This window comes from Miscanthus floridulus, chromosome 12 (genome assembly GCF_019320115.1).
Source record: "Miscanthus floridulus cultivar M001 chromosome 12, ASM1932011v1, whole genome shotgun sequence".
NCBI classification, from domain to species: domain Eukaryota; kingdom Viridiplantae; phylum Streptophyta; class Magnoliopsida; order Poales; family Poaceae; genus Miscanthus; species Miscanthus floridulus.
The window spans coordinates 5,623,344-5,647,383 of record NC_089591.1 but is presented as its reverse complement, the minus strand read 5'-3'; the positions used below and the strand labels follow the sequence as shown (position 1 = coordinate 5,647,383).

The 24,040-nt window shown below is 42.4% G+C and overlaps 2 protein-coding genes and 1 pseudogene across 3 annotated transcripts; 1 reads left to right on the top strand and 2 right to left on the bottom strand.

The window, feature by feature from the left end:
- Nucleotides 1-3,309: 3,309 nt before the first annotated feature.
- LOC136495511 (uncharacterized) lies at nt 3,310-5,286 on the bottom strand. The gene has a single exon (XM_066491426.1). The coding sequence runs from the start codon at nt 5,245-5,247 to the stop codon at nt 3,310-3,312; it is 1,938 nt and encodes a 645-aa protein (XP_066347523.1). The 5' UTR covers nt 5,248-5,286.
- Nucleotides 5,287-7,447: 2,161 nt separating this feature from the next.
- On the bottom strand, nt 7,448-10,140 carry LOC136495510 (putative disease resistance protein RGA1; annotated as a pseudogene).
- A 1,082-nt stretch (nt 10,141-11,222) lies between these two features.
- On the top strand, nt 11,223-12,666 carry LOC136498085 (uncharacterized). 2 transcript variants are annotated; one of them, XR_010769511.1, is made up of 3 exons: nt 11,223-11,717; nt 12,376-12,412; nt 12,519-12,666. XR_010769511.1 is itself a non-coding variant. In XM_066494024.1 (2 exons), the coding sequence occupies exon 1, from the start codon at nt 11,313-11,315 to the stop codon at nt 11,697-11,699; it is 387 nt and encodes a 128-aa protein (XP_066350121.1). In that variant the 5' UTR covers nt 11,223-11,312; the 3' UTR covers nt 11,700-11,717; nt 11,982-12,225. The 2 variants fall into 2 exon arrangements, 1 of the variants encoding a protein (XP_066350121.1); XM_066494024.1 differs by lacking the exons at nt 12,376-12,412; nt 12,519-12,666 and adding an exon at nt 11,982-12,225.
- The last annotated feature ends 11,374 nt before the right edge of the window (nt 12,667-24,040 follow it).

The window sequence follows — 24,040 nt, the reverse complement described above, 5'->3', positions numbered from 1 at the left end:
GTCTCTTATGTTTAAGAGTTGTGCCGAAGCCCCTACATGAAGGGAGGCAACTTTGCATAATACATACGGCCACAAACTCATCGGGTATGACACACTTAAGGAGTTCAAGTTCTCTTGCCATGGCGCTGACCTCATGAGCTTGCGTAGACTATAGGATCGGCTTACCAATATCGTGTAGTCATGAAGCTCTCCATTATGTTCACCTCACCACCTGCATCTAATGCACCAAAGGTAGCAATGATCCCACAACGCCTTCCCATCTTGGAAGTGCAAGTTTGCATCTACCAATGGCCAGCAAGACTGTTCAGATTTGTTCCTCTAAAGATAGTGTTGTCTTCCTGGAATCTTCTTTGATCTTCTTTAGAGATATTTCCCTCGGGCGAGCCAACAATACTCCAGAAACACTTTCGTAGCCTCTAGCAGAGCGTGGCTTAACTCGCCACCTCTTAAAATGCGCACCAGAAAACTTTTCCGGCCTCGGCGCGTCAGCGAAACCAGCCATAGTTAAAAATCAGGAAAAGCTTATAATAAGGTTTTTGGATTGTTGAATAATTAGGCAATTGTCAGATTAAAACCATAATATAAATCATGACAATCTCAGAAACTAGTATAAGCATAGCTCGTATACTAGTATGATTTAACAACATGAACACAAGAACTAGTGTAAACATAGCTCATACACTAGTCAGATTAAACAACATCAATCGAGACATTGGATCACGAGGTATGTACCTTCGATTGTAGCAGGAGACGATGTCACTGGTGATGGAGATGCAGGTGGTGGTGGCGCGAGGTCGTCGATGAGTGACGGAGGAAGAGCTTGGAGCATTTGACGATGGATACGTCGGGACGTTGCGCCGCCTGACTTGGATGGAAAACAATCCGTCGTGGAAGTCGGGAGCAGTCGCGCGAAGTGCGCTTCCTAAAAACCTTATTCGTCCTCATCCCGGTGCAGGATCGCAAGGAAGAGGGTTCCGGAGACCTGCTTTCCCGAACGTCGGTGCACGCAGATGATGGGGATGTGGAGACTACGGCGGCGGTGCAATAGCGAGAAGAGAAAAATACTATTTGACTGCTTTAGGATTTTTCAACTGAAACTCCCAATAATAGTTTTTGGTATGTCTTTTCCAGGAGGATTGATACATGTATATAGGGAGGAGAACCACCTACCTCCATATCAATTAGCAATATGGTACTAATTGATGTTGCACCTTCTATCTCTACTTATGAGCTTAAACACTTTGAGATTTATTAGAATTTTTTCATATAGATTTAGAGAACTATCCGTATAAATTCTAACACTGACAACGCAATTGCTGAAAGGACGTTCTCGTGTTTCCTGTCTTAGACGGTCCTGGACGCCATCGCTGAAGGGAATTCCAGGATGGCGGCAGGCTATAGTGTAGGATCGATTTACTATAGGATAGGAGAGGTTGGTGAATGATTGCACAACCTAAATAATATTTTCACGATTAACAAATCACTCCAAAACAATTCCAACACATTATTATAGTCACGAGACAGCATATTGATATGTTAGTAAAAAATACCGTGGATCCTACACCGGGTTCCGATTGATCTCAAATTTTATCTGAGCGAACGAGATAAAATACTAACACAACTAAAAACGCGTCAAACGGATCTTTGATTAAGAGATATTAAAAACGTAATGTTGCTATCTCAGATGAGGTCAAGAATTAATTTGCTAGATTTTCAAGATTAAGAGAGGAAAAACTCATTGTTCATGCAGATAAACAAATAACAAGCTTATGTCCTGGCTACTCGATTAATAAGTAATTATCAAGCACAGGAAACCTGCTCATACTTTAATAAACAGAAGCCGTTGCTATTTTATCAATTGAAAACAAACATGATTTTTATCGAGACATAAGATTTCAAACATTGATCTTCATTACTTGAAGATGTTTACAAGATATTCATACCAGCACATACGAATCCTATCAAGGTCACACAAAACAAATGTGTTTTCTCACTCTCTCTCTCTCTCCCTCTCTCAAGAAACCCCCAGACGAAAGAACAATACTACTCTTACACAGACCCTATGCCCTGGTCACTCCATCTAATCTATCTGCTGCCCCTAAATCAGCCGAAAGAACAATACTACTACTCTTGCACAGACCCTATTCCCTGGTCACTCCATCTGATCCATCTGCTGAAATCAGTAGTAGACCTACTGCCTGCCTAAGCCATGTGCCAAACAAAAGCAAAAAGGAAAGCAAGCAATGTGCTTCCTTTTCAAAAGTCAAAGATGCTTGACTCCTTTCTCTTTTTTAATCACTAGTCATGCATGCGCCATCCTTTCTCTTTATTAATCACTAAATTCAGGAATGCTATCACAATACTTCTTGAATTGTATCACTTTTTTAGGAATGTTGAGTGAGCACAAGTTCATCAAATTTTCATTCAATTTAGGCACAAGTTGTGTCTTTGTGACACAAAAGAATTTAGATTTTTCCAAGGCTTGAAAATTTATGCATAAGGTTTTACTAACAATAGCAATGTAACCATGGGCCAGTGACTACTAGAAGCCAAACAGGATCTCTGACCCCAAAGAAGGCATGAATGAATTTAGAAAATGTTATGTTCAGACTATCTGTTTTAATATATACTCCGTTCTGTTGTGTGCTATCTTTGCTTCACGTTTAATTATTCTTGTTCTGAACAATAAATTTCGCCCACAAGAACTAGCTATAGAAACAAATTATCCACATCTATATCTATATATATCTTATATTTTCAATCCCATCTGTGCGCTTGCTGCCACTCTCCTAGCCACATACGGTGATATACTTGGTGTGACACTAATATGGTGTGCTGATCTTAACACACACGCGACCAAATAAGAGTAAGAATATGTGACCATATATACAGATTTAACTAGGAGTACCAAAAACATTGACCTTATTGTGTAGATAGTTCCTTAACATAAAAGTTTATCTGTGCCAAATACTTGAACAAAGAGGATCATCTACTCTGGTCAATGAATAATGGAAACAATTAGCCGTTAATCACAAGACGGACTATAGCATCCAACATTTGGCCCAAAATACTTAGAAATTATAAATATTTGATAAAAACTGAAGAACAAATATGGAAATGGAAGTAATAAGCATGCAAAGTAATATTTTTTTATATTACACACATAAGTGTAAAATCCACTAATATTATGAATATAGATGATTAATAAATTATCAATTATATATGATGCTAGGTAGGGAATTCATATGAGGGAGACAAGTAATAAGCATGTAGAGATTGTGACATCAGTGACAAAAAACAGTGCCTAGATCAAGGCATGGAGGTTCGCCTTCTAATGTGTTCCATTAAAAAGGCAGCAACGGTGATGAGCTCACCGCCATTACTGAGCTGCTTTGCATGAGAATGCGCACTGCATCGGTAGCTTACGTAGCAGAGCATCTCCATCCACACTTGGGAGATAAGGTCTAATATTTCAGGTGTACCCAGGCCTTCGAACTTGTCATCAATGAGCTTTGCACCAAGCTGGGATCCTTTATCCAATATTTTCTTGTAGCGTGAGGAGTCAGCAAAACTGCTGGTTGAAGTAGCAGCATCGTTGTGTTCAATATTAGATCTTGTGTTCAATTCATGCCCACTGAGCTGCACAAGGTTGGCCACATCCTCGGGTGTTCTACACTTTACAGAAGTAAGAGAATAGCACACATGGACATAGGCGTTGCGGCTAGTAGGCGGAGGCAGCATATAGGGACGTGCGGCAAGGAGAAACATCATGTAATTGGAGAGTGCCTCGACGGCCTCAATCACCTTTGCAAGATCCAGCAGCTCTGTGTCATCCTGCCGGCCACTGCTCTTCGCCTGCTTCTTGAACCAGCAGAGGTAGAGGTCAGTGACGATGTGCCAAACAACAATGCTCTCGTCCAACTCAATGTCGATGCTCCAAGCCAGGAGTCCTTCACACAATCCTCTATTTTCCAGCGCCGCCCGACCCCTTGAGTTACGGATGTGACTTGGACTTGAGTCCGAGACGCCTTCACTCTTGAGCGCTCCCTCCACCAGTAGCTGCTTGATGTGCGGCGGGACGGGGATGGATGACAAGTAAACCATTGTGTTCCATGGGTCCTCAACCCCCATCCATCTTGCAATCATGCTGCACTTGCTGGTCGTGCTCCGAGCGCACAATTGAAGCAAGTTGTGCTGGCCCATGGAGCCCGACCAGTACCTCCTCCACTCTGCTGCATGGACAAGCCGACGGAGGGATGAAACTATCCAGTAGAGACAGTGCCACATGTTTCTTTCTTGTGCCCTCTGATCTAGGAGCGCACATGTCCAGCTGGAGAACATGGCCCTCAATGACGAAGTGATCTCCATGACAACGGCCCCAACTAGAAGGATGTAGGTTATAGTCATGTCTACTCTACTGTAATGGCCCTTATGAATTTTGCCCAATAGATGAAACAGCAACAATGCGGCGAGGGTGCCTAGCGACGATACCATATGGATGCAGAGTCCGTACCAGGTGTGCATCACCTTGGCCTTGGTGTACAAGACATCGTGCATCAAGGAGATTTGCATCTCAGCCACCTTGTACAAGTCCTCCCCAGTAATCCCTGAAGTACCATAGTGGACATTTAGAAAAGCTGACGGGCCCATCAGCAAATCCATGGGAGCATCCAACAGTATGTGTGCTTTCAACAAGAAGGCTTCCGTATCTTGGTCCCAGTGGCTCTGGCTTCCCGAAGAAATCCCAAAAGCAAAAGCTGGAATCCTATCCATATGCCTGTAGTTACTGCTAGATGAAATGGTGCCCGCGCACTTGAGCGTCCACACCCTCTCCCCGTACTTGAGGACACCGACTGCAAACATGATGATGTTGGCTGGTAGGAGCAAGGACCAGCGGCTGCCAACAATGTAAGACCACTCGCCGTAGAGGACGTAAGCAGCTGCGACGACCTGCACGGTGAACGTTTGCAGGTGGCGCAGCCACAGCTGATTGTCCTCGATGGTGTATGCGGTGATGTTATCCTGCCCTCCAAGGTGCAGCAGCAGGAACGGTGCCCAGAATGCCGTCAGCTCCTGCTCGGGCGACGACGTGGTGCTGGTCACAGAAATGTGGCCGAGCACGTAGATCGCCGTCGCGTCGGCCAACATGTACGCCGACCAGATGAAGAATCTTAGCACACCGGAGTCAATACGCCTTCGAAACTCTGCCAAGACGAGGAGCATGACCTGGAGCAAGAAGCTGAGCATCACTAGTGCTTGGAGGCCCCATTGTTTCCATGCGCTCGTCACAACCTCGACACCTTGCATATAGCACGATTCTGAAATGGATTATTCACCATTCTATCAGTCAAACACAAACAAAAAATTATGTATACTCACCCGTCAAATACAAGATATCCAAGGTTCAAAATTTGTCTCAAATTATAAGGTATTCTAGATTGTTCAACCACATCCATACTTGCCTACCTTCTAAACACGACCTTGTGTAAAATGACTCCTCTGATTGGTAGCCAAAATCAATGGCATGCATACATGCCTTCATAAATTATGTTTCCCTAGCAAATTAAGCAAGTTGATAACCAAACTAATTTATTAGTGGGACAAATTAGTCTTTTCCTAGGCTCCTTATTTAGTCCTAAAATTGCTTGAATACCTTGTATTTTAGGATGGAGGGAGTAGATTCGATCAATTTACCTTGTCTAAATATAAAAGATAAAAAAAAATCTAGTACTATTTTTCACCGGCATTAGTTTTGCAAAAGGTGAGTACCATTTTAGGCGGAAATAGTGGCACCGAGGCCAAATCATTTCTATTTTGATTATTTGATATTTGCGGATACATCATATCATTTTCATTTTGCCCAAAAAACGTGAGAAAAAAAATTTAAAAATGAGCCTCGATAAATGGGTTTCCAATTCCACTTTCATCTCTACCAAATCGAGTCAACTCCTTTCAAGAGACTAGTCCAACATATCTTGAGAATAACGAAGCCACTGTATGAGCTCTATTGTCAATATAAGCATGTGTTCACTAGTGAAAGGATATATAATTCCGCCACAAGAAAGTTAACTTTGGTGACAAGCCTTATACACCTTAGATGTTTTACTCAGTTAAACAACCTACAGTCTGTTTTTGTAAAAAAAAAAATCCATTTGAATTGTTCTCATTCATTCTCCATTGAATTGTTGTAATTAATTCTGTTTTTTGAATATGGAATTATTACCTCCGGACTCGATAAGGCCTTGTTCATTTAATTCCCAATCCGATGGAATTGGAGGGCAATTTTATCCCCTACAAGTCAAAATTTCCGATTAACCAAACAATCGCTTCCACAGCTACTTTTGGCTCACCTAGGGGATTAATCCAGTTCATTGTGTTAGAAACACATAAGTTTTTGCCGCATCTGTAAATATCAATTATTAAAAGATAAATATCAATCCAATTAAGGAAAAAGATGGACACAGCTTCTTGATGGCTAAGGAAATTTGTAACCTGGTGATTCATCTAGGTCAGGGTGTGGGGGGTTGCACTGGTCTGTCTAACCATCTGCGTCAATATTTCATTTCACAAAAAAATGTGTATGCAAGAAATATAATATACAACCATCTCTTCATTTTCCATTTTTTTTCACAATTTGCACATGCAATTGATCTACTATAGGTGTGAAGCCGTTAATCTAGCTGGGAGAGGTGTTCTAGCTCGTTGACTGTCATATTTTGCAATGTGGGATACGCATATATATTATATATTATATGTATATAGCATCATACAATATAATCCCCCCCCCCCCCCCCCCCCCCTTCCCTTCGCAAAAAAAAAAAAATACAACTATAACTCTATAGAAGGATAAATACCCCTTTTTTATTCGAACTGCATTGAATATATAAAATGTGTAGGAAAAGGTTAACATAATGTGAGAGCTACTAGAGATGTAAATAGTATGGAGGAACTTACACGGTTACACCCCCTCTGGCGGCTGCAGCCTGCAGGTGGCACAAAATAAAGACAAAACTAATTTGAGCTGAGAGATCAGCTTGCTATAATCTACATGATTCATGCAGTTATTTGGAGAGTATATATAGCAGCAGACCCTGGTAGTGCGATCCTTCCCACAGTGTGTTCATTGCGTGACAATCAGGGGAAAAGGTAAAGTATACTCTTTTTCTTTTCAAAAAAGAAAAGAATTCATTCATTGCGTGACAGGGATGCTAGAGCTTATGCTTTGGGCCATGGACCAAGGTCATTCCTTATTGCAAATATTTAGCCCATGATTCACATGAATCTCCATAACGCAACATTACCTACTACATATCTTTTATATTTGAAGCATCAACAGAATTATTGATATATGCCATGACCTCAAATAAGTCACTAAAAACTAATTGTATTAGTATGAAAGTCTGACTGAAGTGTTAGGAGACGTGTGGGACGGGCAGTCCAATATTTTCTAGGTAGAAGAAAATATTTTCTCTGGGATGTGAGCAATCTTGTTCCAATTTTGATGTCCAGGCTTCTGACAGCTCTTCATGAACGATGGATCACAATCAGTGAGTTCAATTGACCGTAGAGATGCGGGCAGGGTAGGAAGTGACCGGATATTTTTGCAGTAATCCAAGCACAAATGCTCGAGAGATGTCAGTGTCCCCAAATTATCCGGTAAGCTGGTCCATTTGCAGCAACTAAAGCTGAGGGAGTTTAGTGAAAGGAACTGTTGCAGGATGTCTTCTTCCCTCAGTTGGTCCGATTCATCGATTCTAAGAATCCACAGGGATGAGCAGCCTTCTCTGGACAGCAGCTGTGGCACAAGGGGTATGTCATCAGTGGCAATCCCATGAAGGACGCGTGCTTTGTCACTTTCTCCAAGTGGGGGTCGCAAGGTTGGGGCACTTGGTAATGCCAAGGTGCTGGAGTCTACTGAGATGACTTAGGCCGTGCAAGTGCTTAAACTGGAAACAATCATCAATGGAGAGATCACAAAGCATAGGTAGAGACTCCATCACCTCAGAAGGGATTTCTGTGAGGAAGGGAAGACCCCTTAGGTTCAAGCTAAATAGGGATGTAGAGGCTCTTAAGGAGGTGTGCAGTACAGTGTCTGTGACTGCACAATATGAGATGATGACCCTATCCACTGATGCAGGAAGCATTAACCGACCGTAGTCTTCCTCTCTTATATGGCCCCGGATAAGCCTTTGGGACAGACTGCCACACCTACCGAAAACGTCGCGCAAGATTGTGTCAAACCTCACAGGCTGCTCATCAGCAAACTTGTCTATCTCCTCAGCATGTGTTGCTCTAACAGTCAAGGATGGCTCCATCTGAGATGCTCGCTCGATAAACCGTGATCTTATCATGTCCACATCTGCCCCACATGTAAGAACCAGGGCCTCACAGCGCTCAATGTCCAAAGTCTTGAGGCTGTTCGGAAGTCTTGGCAACTTTTCTAGCTTTGGAAGGCTAACGAATTTAAGGTGGCCAAGGTGAATGAAAAGGTCGCCTATTTGTGGAAGAGCTTTCAGGTTGTGACATCGGCAGAATTCAAGATACTGCAGGTTGATGTTCTGACTTTGTGACAGCCAACTTGGGCATTTCCATCCACCGTAGCCCCATACACGAAGCTCTGCGAGCTGTGACGGTGGGCAGAGGCCCTCGAGAATCTCCACCTGCAGGTCAGGAGACAAAGTATGCTGCCCCGGACTACTAGACCCTGACCATTCAAGTGACAAAGCTGTGAGGTCTGTCTTGTCAGATAGCTTGGCTTCTACGGCTACCTCCTTGGTTTCTACGCAGTCAAGGCCACTGATTCTCAGGCTGCCACAAAGGTGATTCATGCCCTTGAGCTGCTGCAGTTCGTATCCTTTCTCCTTTCTCACTTTGAAGTCACTCAGTCCTCGAAGCGATTTCAGCTGCCCAAGGCCAGAAAAGCCTGAAACATCAGAGTTGTCAAATGAAAAGCCAGAGTATCTAATGCTTCGCAAGCTAATCAGGTGGCTCATGTTTTTGACATTGGAGAATTCAATAACACCTGAACCCCAGAGCTCTAGGATCTGCAAGTGATAAATTGTGCCCAAATTTTTTGGCAAATGCACCTTGGTCGACAGGGGATTATGAATCCTGAGAAAGCGTAGATGCTTCAATTCACAAATACAGGCCGGAATCGTTGCCATGTATCCTTCGACAACTACCTGCAGCACACGCAACTTCTTTAAATTCTTCAGAATGCCCTCAAGTTCTTCTACTGATATCCCCTGTCCACCAATATTGGTAATGAATATCAGTGTGCGCAGTTTTTGCAATTTGGAAATCTGCTCTGTAAACTTGACCTGATCTTTTGAGCGGACATACAGATGGCGGACGTCGGGAGGGAATTCTTTCATCTCACTACCTTCAATTCGAAAGCAATCATTTCCAGCAACCATCACGACCAATTCATGCAGCAAATCGAGCATGGTAAACCACTCATCCTTTCTACCAAATGCATATTTCCAGAAACGAGCAAGACACCAGTTCGTCAAAGCACTTCTGAGCTACATCTTCCATGTGCTCATCTGAATTATTGGTCGTCTTTATAAAGCCTTCTGCTATCCATAAATCAACCAATTCATCACGTTTAAACATGTATCCTTGGGGAAACAAACTACAGTAAGCAAAGCATCGCCTGACCTGCCCATCAAGGTGCTGGTAGCTCCACCAAAGAGCTCCCATGGTATCAGGCAACATATCCTGGTGTCCAACTCTTCTCCAAAATGTAGCTTTCAAATTTTTGCGTAGTCGTGCACCAACTACTCTTGCTGCCAATGGTGACCCCTTCAGTTTTTTCAAAATCTGTTTTCCAATCATTTGAAATGTTTCTAGTTCATGATTATCAAGGGTTGCACCATCAAGTGCGTAATGCATAAAAAGATTGAAGAAATCAATCTCATTCAAATCAGGTATTTTCATAAGGCTCTTAGCACCTAGAGACATAGCTGCATCTTTGAATCAAGTTGTAACAAGGACCATACTCCCTTTCTTCCCAACCCTCAGTGCAGAAAGTAACTGATCCAGTTTTTCCTGATCCTGAACAATGCCATCCTTCACAGCCCAGATATCATCCAGTACTAGAAAGAACCTTTTGCATCTCAATTGTTCCTCTAGTTTCATTTGTTACCAAGGCAATAGCAATGTCATGCCTTTCCTTTTCTATATCTAAACCTTACGTGGAGTTTATAGGTAGGGATAAAACATACAAGAGCATACTTGTAATACATATATTGTAAAGTCAAACAATAGATCCAAAGAGAGTTAAGTCATACAATCAAATCAAGATGTGCATGTGTGTGGATGCATGTGGTGGCTAACCAAATTCTACTACGCTCTTTGAAGACATATCTCTCATTTGAAACTTGAAAATAATTACTAGAGGGTAGAGGCTATCTTATTCATCTCTTTGTTCTCCTTTTTTCAGGCAGACATCTAAGTACCCATTGTTTTGATAACTCGAACACTTGTCTATTTTTTTCAATTCTCTCCTTTTTTTTATGAATAACTTTTGCATAGCTCTATGTCTTTTTTTCTACAACAGAACTTTTGAGAGATAATAACAAGAACTTGGAGCATTTATTTGATGAAAATCCTATAGGATATTCTTGGTGTTTACTCCCAGTGTAGGAGTCAAACATTTTTTGGTGGAACTAGTTAGAATATGGTTGCGCCTATCCCCAGTGTAGGAATAGTGCATATATGGGTGGTGTGTACATGATCTTAATTTTAAGAGTATGACAAACCTTTTATAAGGCATCAATAAAGTTTGACTAAACTCAATGCAAAACAAGAAGCGTATATGAAATAAATGGTTTTCTAATCTAAATATCATACATGGCTCTGATAAGAATTCAAGCATCATCCTAAATACAAATACTTATGGACTACTTTTCTATCTATATTGTAGGATGTCCTTGAGTTACACAAATCATGTTAAGGGTAAACTAGATCAACTGAAATAGTTGGAGGGAGTAAGTTGGACCAAATATAAATTTAGAGAGTAATCTGTACATATGCTAAACTTGAGTGGAGTAATTTAAACTTTTTCCTAAATACAAATACCTATGGACTACTCTCCTATATGTATACTGTGGGATGTCCTTGAGTTACACAGAGAGCATACACTACGGAAGGCTTACAAACTTACAGTAGCGCCCAAAAATAAAAAAAATAAAAACTTACGATAGCACCGGACCTCAGTCCGCTCTTGAGGCCACTTGACGAGTCTCGGCTCCTCTATTCTCTCAGATCCACCACACCGCCTAGCTGTTCAGGCCCGCCGTGCGCTGGCCATGGCGACGGGTCGCGGCGACGCTGCGAGCATGGTGGCGGTGGGTCTGGTGTGGGGCGCCACGAACGCGCTCATGCGGCGGGGCGCGCTCGTCTGGGACCGCCGCGCCCGTGCCTCCTACCCCTCCGGCAACGTCTTCCGCCGGTGGGCGGCCTTGCTCCTGACGTGGCAGTACTCGGCGCCGTTCGCCGCCAACCTGTGCGCGTCCGCAGCCTTCTTCGCGCTCCTCGGCGCCGCGCCCATCTCCGTGGCCGTCCCCGTCACCAACGCCGTCACCTTCGCCGCCACGGCCGCCGCCGCCGCGGCCCTCGGCGAGCGCGTCCGGCCGGCGCCCGCAGTCCTCGGCACCGCGCTCATCGTCCTTGGCGTCTGGGTCTGCATCTCTTAGGCTGAAAGCCTGCTTGAGGTGAAAAATCACAGCCAGTAGTTGCTGCTTTGGTTTGTTCTAGTTCTGATGACATTAATTACAGTCCGTTGGAGAGATGAAGAAAAAAAGGTTCTGACATTACATTCCAGGGCAATTCTCAGATTTCGTTTCACCCCTGTATGTTGCCATATGAATGAATTATGACCAGATTGTTGGTAGCAGCGGGCAGGGGTGTTTCATTAGCTAGATGGTCTGAATACAGTTTCATTGTGTAATTTGGTTACTGAATCCACTTCTGCTTAGGTGATGAATATAACACTACATCTCCATTCATTACCCTGGCCGTTTGAGGTGAAGAATCAAAATCGTTCGCTATGATGGAGGGACATTAGAATATAAATTGTTGGTATGGCAACCAAAAAAAAATCAGAACCAATTCTTGGTTGTTTTGTGTTTTGATCATATATGTTGGCATTCAAATCCATCTTGTCCAGTTTGTTCGATGGAGCCATGACATTACATTAAAAGAGTGTAAATAAATGATCTGTACTCAGTATTGTCCTGCTATTTCATTACTGAATCCATTTGTAGTAATATAATCTGTATCAAATCTGACAGTTCCACACTTCCACTTATTACTTGTGGCCTTGTGGGATGACATGCAACATCATAACTTTGCATTTTCCTGGTTTTTCAGGCATTAATCACCATAAGCTACCTGTATGTCAAAACAGGTTTGCATTGTTCAATGAACTAGAATACCTGACACCGCAATTATGGAGTTAGGACCTTAATTAACCTGTAGAATATTCTACCGGATTGTTGTCCTCTGCTTACCAGGTCTGTATGTGGACTACCGAAGTGTTTGAAGGTACGGCCTTACTTCAGAGCTTATGGAGGCCCGCCAATTGCTGATGCTACATGCTAATTCTCACCTCATCTCTGTAACCCACCACCAAAAGAGGCAATACCGAGTAAGTGGCCCTTAGCAATCACTAATACTTTACGGTCATGGAACTCAGCTCCCTGTTAAGCGATACCATGAACCTTGAGAATGTATGATGATTTATATGATCTTGATCTTGATGATTGGCTTTCTGAAAATGTGGCGGCATGAAATTTTGGAAACAACTTCAAGAGTAGGCATGAGAGATAGTCACTAGCTGTTGACCAGCAACCGAACAACACCCATGGATTTGCCAACAAGAAAGCAAATGGCACGGTGTGTGAACTACGAAACTGCAACTTGCACACCATAATTCCGATAAATATATTTCAGCACCCAGCTTTTATGTTCCTACTATTCTGATAGCAACAGTACAGTGCAAGCCTATACAGTCATATTATGATGTAGCAAAATTTTGAAATGAAAAATAATGCTGGAAAACATAGCAGCCAAATAAACAAAAGAAAATCTGGATCATTTGAATACTAATAGGCATATAATATAGTGCATAGTATCCATAGTGAACAAAATTGACCTAAGAACACTACAATAATTGCTCGTTTGCTCAACTCCAAGTTAAGTATTAATCTTCTAGATGAGCTCTAGCCAGTTTGGTCGCCATGAAGGAGATCCCCAATCATACATGGAGTGTAAAGGAATGACTAATATAAACCATAGAAATGCTGATGATAGTGACGTTTTGGGCATGAGTTTCCCAGACATTGAATCTTGGTGCTATTCAAGTGATAGGCAACAACTCCAAACGGTTCAACCATAAAGACAACTTCCTTGTAAGGATGGAATCCCATAATGTCCAGATCTTTGACATCGGAGTCTTCCTGCCTTTCAATGTCAACAGTAAATGTATCATCATTGTCAGAGTCCCACTCGTAACTCTCTTTTGATTGAGATTCAACATTTTGGTCCGTGTTGTGTGTATCATTATTTTCTTCAACAATCCAAGATCCACCTTGTTGTCTACCACTGTAATGATCATAAGGAATTGATTCTACATAGCGAGCATAGTGCCCAACCTTAGCTTCATACTTCAGAAGCCACTCCATTTGACCACATGATTCATTCAGAATCCAAATCTTTAGTTGATGATCATGAACTATTCCAAAACAAACACTATTCTGCAACTTCCCCAAATATGGCTTTGTGTACTCAATGTTTGCTGGTGTTTCAATTATTTCATAGTTTCTGTTTGCCAATGAAAGCCTGTAAAAAAAAGAAAATTACCATGTTACTATCAATGTATATTTGTTTGATGTATTGACATTAAGTCCATCTTCACCTAAGTAGTAGCCAAAAGTAATTAAAATATTTAATTATAATAATGCACGCGAAAATAAATATTCAGGTAATACCATATAGAGCACCTAAATGTGTATGGCAGTGAAGAAACATACTCCTATGGAAGAAAGTAAGATAGCATATTGTCTAATTACATATAACCAAAAAGGGGAATAACAAGTTTTTATTTTTGGAATTCTGAAAAGATATAGCAAAAAACAAGGCCTAATTATAGCATATATTGTTGGGAGTATGCCCTAGAGATAATCATAGAGATGATTATATTGCCTTGTATCCATGATATATTATGAGTTCATTGAATTTCCATTAAAGACAACCTGTATCGATTAGCAATTATGTGAATTGTTTGTGAAACTCTTTTACTTGTATGGTTATTCTAATGTTGTCCCTGGTCAGAGTTCGTGTGAGGACACACATGAATAATGGATCAGCACATTATTAGTTGATGACTATGTTTCATAAGTCATAGACATGGAGATGTCAAACTAATAATGTGGGCACATGTATGACATGGGGCTGGACTAACCCAACGTGAGACGTTGTTATTATCTCTATTCACATCATGTACGTTATGTCCTTAGATCTGAGATTGTTGTATGTATTCAAGATGTGAAATGACCTACTCAGGGACTATCAAACGCTACTCCGTAACAGGGTAGTTATAAAGGTGGTTTTTCGGGTTTGTCGGGAAACATGCTATGAGACAGACAATCAAGAAGAAATTTGCCCCTCTCTATATGAGAGAGATATCACTGGATCACTCTAATGATTAGATCAAGAAATGCATGGCCGTGCTTGGGTTAAGTGTTAACCTATGAGTTGGACCAAATATCGTGAGGCAAGGGAATAACAAGTATGTGGTTTTGTGGTGGTTCGTTTGATATGATCTTTGCATACGCAAAGGAGTTGACATGCCTTGCTAGAGGCCGCTATCAATTAATGGCCGAGTAAGAGTACTCGGGCCATGTCTATGTGTGTGTGAACCCATAGGGTCGCACGCTTAAGGGGCTGGAAGCCTAATTCGGATTGGATCCGAGTTAGACAAGGCTTAGGGTTACTAATGGGCCTCCAACTCGGGAGCTCATTAGGGACGCCTATAAATAAGTGGGGTGGGCAACGGGGCTAGGGATCCACACCTTTATGGCAGCCATCGCCGCCCATCCTACGCCCGCACCTGCTGCTCCTCGCAGACCTAGCAGTCCGGAGGCGCGACGCTTCCTCCCTGTACGTGTGGATACCTCGGAGGTGCTACATTTGGAGCACAAGGACGAACCGCACGAAGGGGACGGACGTACGGATGACCTTGCAACTGCACGGCACTACTACGATACGTTCGACTACATCGAGTCGCTTCCGCTGCACCTGCGCATCTAGTGGTAATCCCATGATCTATAACTAGCAGTAGATCCTGGTTTATGAGGTCGCATTTTTTGTTTTCCGGCTAGTGTAACATCCTCATAACCCTACAGTGGTATCAGAGCGGTTACTGCGTTGTTATAGGTTCGGATGAGTGCGTATGGAGATATGCGCGGTTGTAGATGAGTCTCTGATCATGGTTCGTGATTTTACCGTGTTGGTCTTGTAACGATCTACTCGTATCGGTCGGAATTCCGCCATCCGAGTTAAGTGATACATGTAAATCCAGTCATGGCAAGATGCAGATCAATCAGATTGATCGAATCAAACCTAGGTCAAGTGCCGAGCGCATGTGATGCGCAACGGTGATAGATTGGATCTACTGCGGGGCGCGGGGGTGCAAGAAAAAGTGTTGTTTGGTAAAACAACCATAACTTTTGCATACGACCTCGGATTGAGACGAACTCTAAACAAAAATTGTAGAGAAAAATTTTTTACATCCGATTCTCACCCCTTCAACGATTTCGCTAGAATTAGATTTGCGAAAAACGGCTGGGAAGATGGTGTTTTTGGTGTTTTAAGATTAGACGTCGAAATCGGTTAACTCTGTTTTGCTGGAATTTATGACTGGTATAGCCCTTATGTGTATGTGATGCATGTATGTAATTAATTCATGGCTTGCATGTCGTGAGTATGACAATATGGCTAGAACCACAAAGATATTGTCAATTTGATGTAATGGCCTACGTGCCAAACTGTGATGTTCCTATCCGCGACTATGTAATTTTCTTCACTGCTTTGTGTTAGTGATAGCTAGTCTTGGTGGACTCATCACTGAAGGATGGCATACATGGATCATGAGGAACAGTTCGTTGGAGATGGAGATCCCCAAAGGAACAATGGGTTATACCATGTCATATCTGTGTTAATGTCGTTCTTACTATGTTCTACTTTCACGTGCGATAATGTTTTTGTCTACATGCGATGGTGAAGTAGAACGATCCCTCGGCAATGTTTAAGTTAAAATGTTTCCCCAAACCTTGCACTGTCATGTGTCTTGTACAATCGGTGGTGGGTCTATGAAATTAGGGTGCCACTGGTTTTCCTTGACTAGACAGGTTCGTATCGAATACTTACAGCAGAAGGGTTGGTTACTTGGACAAGGTCATCCTAACGGTTAGGGACCTTGGAGCATGAGTAGTTGGGCACCAAAGCATAGAGATGCTACCCAACAACAAGAGTCATATGTGATATGATTAGCAGAGAGTTGCTTACCAATCTACCATGTCTTCTAGCGGTGATGCTAAAGCTCACTAGTAGACTTGTTAGTTGTGGTTCTTGAATCACTAAGTTTCAAGAGAGGGATATTGATCTTAGTGGGAGTAGATTCTATTAAAGGTTTAATATTGTTTACTCTGTCTTGGATACATTGTCTTAGTATTTTGCATTACTTTTGTTGTAGATAAATGGCTCCTAGCAATCAACCATTTACTTTGCGTTCAATTCTTGAGAAAGATAAGTTGAATGGAACTAACTATGCGGATTGGATCCGCAACCTAAGAATTGTTCTCAGGGCTAAGAAAAAGGAAGAAATTCTAGACACCCCATTACCAGAAGAGCCTGCTGATAATGCACCTGCTGCAGAGAAAAATGCTTACAAGAGAGCATGTGATGCTGATCTTGAAGTGAGTTGCCTTATGCTTGCTTGTATAGAACTAGATCTGCAGTTGCAGTTTGACAATAACCATGCAGTGCACGATATGATCATGGCGCTCAATGATATGTTCTAGACTCAAGCCAGGACTGAAAGGTTCAATGTCTCAAAGGCTTTTGCTGAAACCAGGCTAGCAGAGGGCGCAACAGTTGGGCCACATGTGATCAAAATGGTTGGTTACACTCAGAGGTTGGAGAAGCTGGGCTTCCTAATTGGCCCTGAATTAGCTACTGATTTTATTCTCGCGTCTCTTCCGCCTAGCTATGGAAATTTCGTCACAAACTACAATATGCATGGGGCGGAGAAGGGCTTGAATGAATTATGTGGCATGCTTAAAACAACAGAGCCTGATATCAAGAAAGGTGCTGGCAGTAGCCATGTGATGGCGGTCCAAAACAAGCCTAAATTTAAGAAGGGCAATTCTTGGAAGATGAAAAAGGGCAAGGCTAAAGATGAGATCTCTAAGCCAAACCCACCTGCGCCCAAGGCGGGACCAACTGCTGATGCTGAGTGCTTTCATTGTCGTGGGAGAGGTCACTAGAAGAGGAACTGCAAGCTATACCTAGAATCCATAAAGAATCGAGGCAGTAAAGGTACTCCCGCAGCTTGTACACTTGTTGTTTATGTTACAAACATTTTCCTTGCTAATTCTTATATTAATTCTTGGGTATTTGATACCGGATTGGTTGCTCATATTTGCAATACGATGCAGGGAATGATAAGAAGTAGAAGTGTGGAAAAGGGAGAAGTTGATTTCTGCGTGGGCAATAATGCAAGAGTTGCTGCGTTGAACGTCGGGACGATGCAACTCCATCTCCCATCAGGATTTATTATGGAGTTGAATAATTATTATTTTGTTCCTAGTTTAAGTCAAAACATTGTGTCACCTTCATGTTTGATGAAGGATGGTTATTCATTTGCGAGTAAAGACAATGGTTGTGTGATCTCTAAAAGTGGCATGTTTGTGGCTTCTGCATCCATTGTGAATGGGTTATTTATTTTAAATCTTGAAGATGCTCCTATCTATAATATAAGTGCTAAAAAGCCTTGGCTTAATGAGTTAAGTCCTACCTATATGTGGCATTGTTGTTTAGGTCATATAAGTGAGAATCGCATGAAGAGGCTCCATTCTGATGGGCTTTTAACTTCGTTTGATTTTGAATCATACGAGACATGTGAGGCTTGCCTGCTAGGCAAGATGACCAAGACGCCCTTCACAGGTTTTCCTGAGAGGGCGATAGACTTGCTGGAACTCATACATACTGATGTGTGCGGACCAATGAGTACGACAACAAGAGGTGGATTCCAATACTTCATAACCTTCACCGATGATTTTAGTAGATATGGCTATGTCTACTTAATAAGACATAAGTCTGAGACATTTGAAAAGTTCAAGGAGTTTTAGAGTGAAGTAGAGAATCAACGTGGCCAGAAAATTAAGGCTTTGCGATCTGATCATGAAGGCGAATATTTGAGCCACGAGTTTAGCAATCATCTAAAGAGTTGCGGAATTGTTCCACAGCTTACGCCACCTAGAATGCCTCAGAGAAATGGCATGTCCGAGCGACATAATCAGACTTTGTTGGACATGGTTCGGTCTATGATGAGCCAATCAGACCTACCGTTATCATTTTGGGGATACGCTCTAGAAACGACCGCTTTCACATTGAATAGGGTACCATCTAAGTCCGTAGTTAAGACACCACATGAAATGTGGACTAGTAAGAGTCCTAGTTTGTCTTGTCTGAAAATTTGGGGTTGTGAAGTTTATGTCAAACGACTTATGACAGATAAACTAACACCCAAATCAGACAAATGCTTTTTCGTGGGATATCTGAAGGAAACTTTAGGGTATTACTTCTACAACCGATCAGAGGGCAAAGTGTTTGTTGCTCAGAACAGTGTTTTCTTAGAGAAAGAGTTTCTCAACAGAGAGAAAAGTGGATAGAAGGTGTATTTTGAAGAAGTTCAAGATGAGCCAGTTAGGAAGGACTCTACGAGTGATGCTAATGTAGCAGAACAAGTTGAGATACCCATGGTAATGGAAACACCACCACAACCACAAAGGTCAGCAAGAATCCATGAGTTGCATGGGGATTTGTTATTGTTAGATGATGACGAACCTGTGACTTATGCGGAAGCAATGTTGGACCTAGATTCTAAGAAATGGCAAAGTGCCATGAGATCCGAGATAGATTCCATGGGAAACAATCAAGTTTGGAACTTGGTTGACCTGCCTGATGGGGTTAGACCCATAGAGTGCAAATGGATCTATAAAAAGAAAAAGGATATGGATGGAAACGTTCACATCTATAAAGCTCGACTTGTTGCAAAGGGTTTTCGGCAAGTTCAAGGAATTGACTACGACGAGACTTTCTCACTGGTAGCGATGCTTAAATCTATCCAGATCATTCTAGCAATAGCTGCTTATTTCGATTATGAGATATGGCAGATGGATGTTAAAATAGCCTTTCTAAATGGAAATTTGGATGAGGACGTGTATATGATATAGCCCGAAGGTTTTGTTGATCCAAACAATGCTAGAAAAAATTGCAAGCTTCAGAAATCCATTTATGGGTTAAAGCAAGCATCTCAGAGTTGGAACATTCATTTTGATGAAGTGATCAAAGGGTTTGGCTTCTGTCAGAATGAAGAAGAACCTTGTGTTTACAAGAAGGAAAGTGGGAGCGCTGTTGTATTTCTGATCTTGTATGTGGATGACATATTATTGATTGGGAATGACATTCCTATGTTGTAATCCATAAAGACTTCACTGAATAATAATTTTTCTATGAAGGATTTAGGAGAAGCAACATACATTTTGGGCATCAAGATCTATAGAGATAGATCGAAGAGGATTATAGGATTAAGCCAAGATACGTACATTGACAAGGTGTTGAAATGATTCAACATTGAACAGTCCAAGAAAGGGTTCTTGCCTATGTCACATGGTATGCGCTTTAGCGATAAACAGTGTCCTTCGACAGCTGATGATCGAAAGCACATGAGTAAGGTTCCATACGCCTCGGCAGTTGGTTCCATCATGTATGCCATGATATGTACTCGCCCAGATGTCTCATATGCTCTAAGTGTTGCGAGCAGGTACCAAGCTGATCCAGGAGAGAGTCACTGGACACTTGTTAAAAACATTCTTAAGTACTTGAGAAGGACTAAAGATGTGTTCCTAATCTATGGAGGTGAGGAGGAGCTCATTGTAAATGGTTACACTGATGCTAGCTTCCAAACTGACATGGATGATTCACATTCTCAATCAGGTTTTGTGTTCACAATAAATGGTGGTGCTGTTAGTTGGAAAAGTTCCAAGCAGGAGACGGTGACCGATTCTACAGCAGAGGTCGAGTACATTGTAGCTTCTAGAGCTACGAAGGAAGGTGTTTGGATGAGGAGGTTCCTCATTGAACTTGGTGTGTTTCCAAATGCGTCTAGCCCATTGAATCTACATTGTGACAACAATGGGGCAATTGCGTAGGCTAAGGAGCCAAGGAATCACCAAAAAAACAAACATGTATTGTGGAAATTTCACCTCATTCGAGAGTTCGTTAGACGAGATGAGATCAAGATGTGCAAGATACACACGGATTTGAATGTTGCAGATCCTTTGACAAAGGCTCTTCCACAGCCTAAGCATGAGGCGCACATGAGAGCTATGGGTATTAGATATCTTCGAGATTAACTCTAGTGCAAGTGGGAGATTGTTGGGAGTATGCCCTAGAGATAATCATAGAGATGATTATATTGCCTTGTATCCATGATATATTATGAGTTCATTGAATTTCCATTAAAGACAACTTGTATCGATTAGCAATTATGTGAATTGTTTGTGAAACTCTTTTACTTGTATGGTTATTCTAATGTTGTCCCTGGTCAGAGTTCATGTGAGGACATACATAAATAATGGTTCAGCACATTATTAGTTGATGACTATGTTTCACAAGTCATAAACATGGAGATGTCAAACTAATAATGTGGGCACATGTATGACATGGGGCTGGACTGACCCAACGTGAGATGTTGTTATTATCTCTATTCACATCATGTACGTTATGTCCTTAGACCTGAGATTGTTGTATGTATTCAAGATATGAAACAACCTACTCAGGGACTATCAAACGCTACTATGTAACAGTGTAGTTATAAAGGTGGTTTTTCGGGTTTGTCGGGAAACATGCTATGAGACGTAGATAATCAAGAAGGAATTTGCCCCTCTCTATATGAGAGAGATATCACTAGATCACTCTAATGATTAGATCAAGAAATGCATGGCCGTGCTTGGGTTAAGTGTTAACCTATGAGTTGGACCAAATATCGTGAGGCAAGGGAATAACAAGTATGTGGTTTTGTGGTGGTTCGTCTGATATGATCTTTGCATACGCATAGGAGTTGACATGCCTTGCTAGAGGCCACTATCAACTAATGGCCGAGTAGGAGTACTCGGGCCATGTCTATGTGTGCGTGAACCCATAGGGTCACACACTTAAGGGACTGGAAGCCTAATTCGGATTGGATCCGAGTGAGACAATGCTTAGGGTTACTAATGGGCCTCCAACTCAGGAGCTCATTAGGGACGCCTATAAATAAGTGGGGTGGGCAATGGGGCTAGGGATCCATGCCATTCTGGCAGCCGCTGCCGCCCATCCTACGCCCGCGCCTGCTGCTCCTCATGGACCTAGCAGTTCGGAGGCACGACGCTTCCTCCCTGTACATGTGGATACCTTGGAGGTGCTACATCTAGAGCACAAGGACGAACCATACGAAGGGGACGGACGTACGGACGACCTTGCAACTGCACGACACTGCTACGATGCATTCGACTACATCGAGTCGCTTCTGCTGCACCTACGTGTCTAGTGGTAATCCCGTGATCTATAACTAGTAGTAGATCCTGGTTTATGAGGTCGAATTTTTTGTTTTCTGGCTAGCGTAGCATCCTCATAACCCTACATATATATCTTCTACATTTCTCATTTAAACTTTTCTTAAGCTATACCAAATTTTGTAATCTGCCAAATATTATAAACTGGATTACTACTAATACACAAAGAAAGAATAAAAATATAAATACCACCTACAGAGGTCTAGATACATATACTATGTAAAAAATTTCTAAACTAGATTATTTGCATATACATAGTGATAAAAAATCATTAATATTTTCACCGACAAACACAACTATGCTTGGCAGTCATGTATGAGGTGAAAAAAATGAAAATCAATGCATACCTTGTTACAATAGAACCTCGACAGTGCACATAGAGGGATCCATGATGGTAAATGGCGTATCGCCAGCGTGTCCCATAAGGAGTCTCCGGATCCAATCGCATCTTGTTGACTGTCCCTGCTGGCATGCCTTCCCGGACAAAAGCCCTCTCCTCCCATTGACCAGTCCTTGATGAAAACACGCATAGTGCCCATGGCGTTGGTGGCCATTCCACGGAGTGGCGCGCCTTTGCTGGCACGTAGGGAACCAGGATAACTTGGTAGTGCGGCGATGCAGCCAGATCGAATGTGATGTATGCACCGACATAACGATGACGAAGACGATTGCCATCTGCGCGCTGGTGGTGGGGAAGCACTGTCCACCGACGTGTCACGGGGTTGCACACGTAGAGCTCCCTCCTCCACTGAATGTTATAGAGGAGGAGGCTGTTGCAGTGGTCTAGGACCAACTAGCAGTCCTCGTCGTTGTTGGGCAGGAAGCTGAGCATGCCATCTACTTTGGGGATCGTTGACGACGACGAGCAGGGATGGGCAAAATGATGCGGGCGGTCATGGTCTATGTAGTTTATGAAGACTCCTCGCATGGAGTGCGGTAGAAGATATTGAAGTGGTAGCCTGAAAGCATCTAGGCTCCTAGTTGGGTTTTGGTGATTAATGACAATACAAGATTACTGTGACTAACGTGTGTTTTCCGGATGCAATTAAGTTAGGTCATGGTAATGGCAACTGTTTGGGCAATCATGGTTGCCATGCCCCTATAATGGAAATCGTTTTAGTTTTCAAAGGATGGACAACAAGGTTAAGGATGGACTAGTTCTTAGTGTAGTTTGGAGTTGAAGAGACACTTAGAGTAGTTTAGGACTTTGTTTTTCCTTGGGCCATACTATTAAGGGGGTATGGACGGGTAGCCTGACCTATGTGAGTCTAGTGGGTTAGGTGTGGTGTACACTTGTCAAATCTTAGCACTAGGTAGCTCCAAAATAGCATTTAGAACCCCGTAGAGGCATATAACGGTTTGTTTTGAATGAGGGGTTATAAATACTTTCTCTATTCACTCAAGGGATTACTTTTGCTCATTCAAACAGCTGAGAATCACCCTTGAGAGTGCCAAGAAGAGCAAAGGTCCTAGTGAGGTGATTGAGATTTGAGAATCCAAGAGAGAGGCCTCATTAGTGAAAGCAAGAGTAGCAAAGTGTGCATCCACCCTTCTCATTAGGCATGTCGTGGTCAAGTGAGAGTTTGTGCTTGTTACTCTTGGTGATTGCCATCACCTAGACGGCTTGGTGGTGATTGGGAGCTTGGTGATCATCTGGCGGAGCTTGTGGATGACCCAACTCAAGTTGTGAGTGGTTGTGGGTGATTCACCGCAACGAAGTATCGAAGAATCAACCCATAGAGAGCACTTGATCCTTGCGCAGATCAAGGGGGAGCTACACCCTTGCGTGGGTGCTCCAATGAGGACTAGTGGGGAGTGGCGACTCTCTGATACCTCGGCAAAACATCGCCGCGTTCCTCCTTCTCTCCTTACTTTAAGCATTTATTTTGAGCAATTCAATTTTTGTCTTTACATTCATAGAATTACCATGCTAGAGTAGGATTGGAACATATGTTGCTAAACTTTTGTGCGTTAGAACAATAGAAACACTTTCTAGGCACAAGGGGTGAAGTGGGCTAACCGTTGGGTTTAATTATTGCAAAGAATTTTAGAATTAACCCAAGTCACCCCCCTCTTGGGCATCTTGATCCTTTCAATTGGTATCGGAGCCTCGTACTCACTTATTTAGGCTTAAC

What these genes read in the sequence shown, in the direction of transcription:
- LOC136495511 (XM_066491426.1), bottom strand. Translation starts at nt 5,247, where the DNA reads ATGCTCAGCTTCTTGCTCCAGGTCATGCTCCTCGTCTTGGCAGAGTTT.
- LOC136498085 (XM_066494024.1), top strand. Translation starts at nt 11,313, where the DNA reads ATGGCGACGGGTCGCGGCGACGCTGCGAGCATGGTGGCGGTGGGTCTG.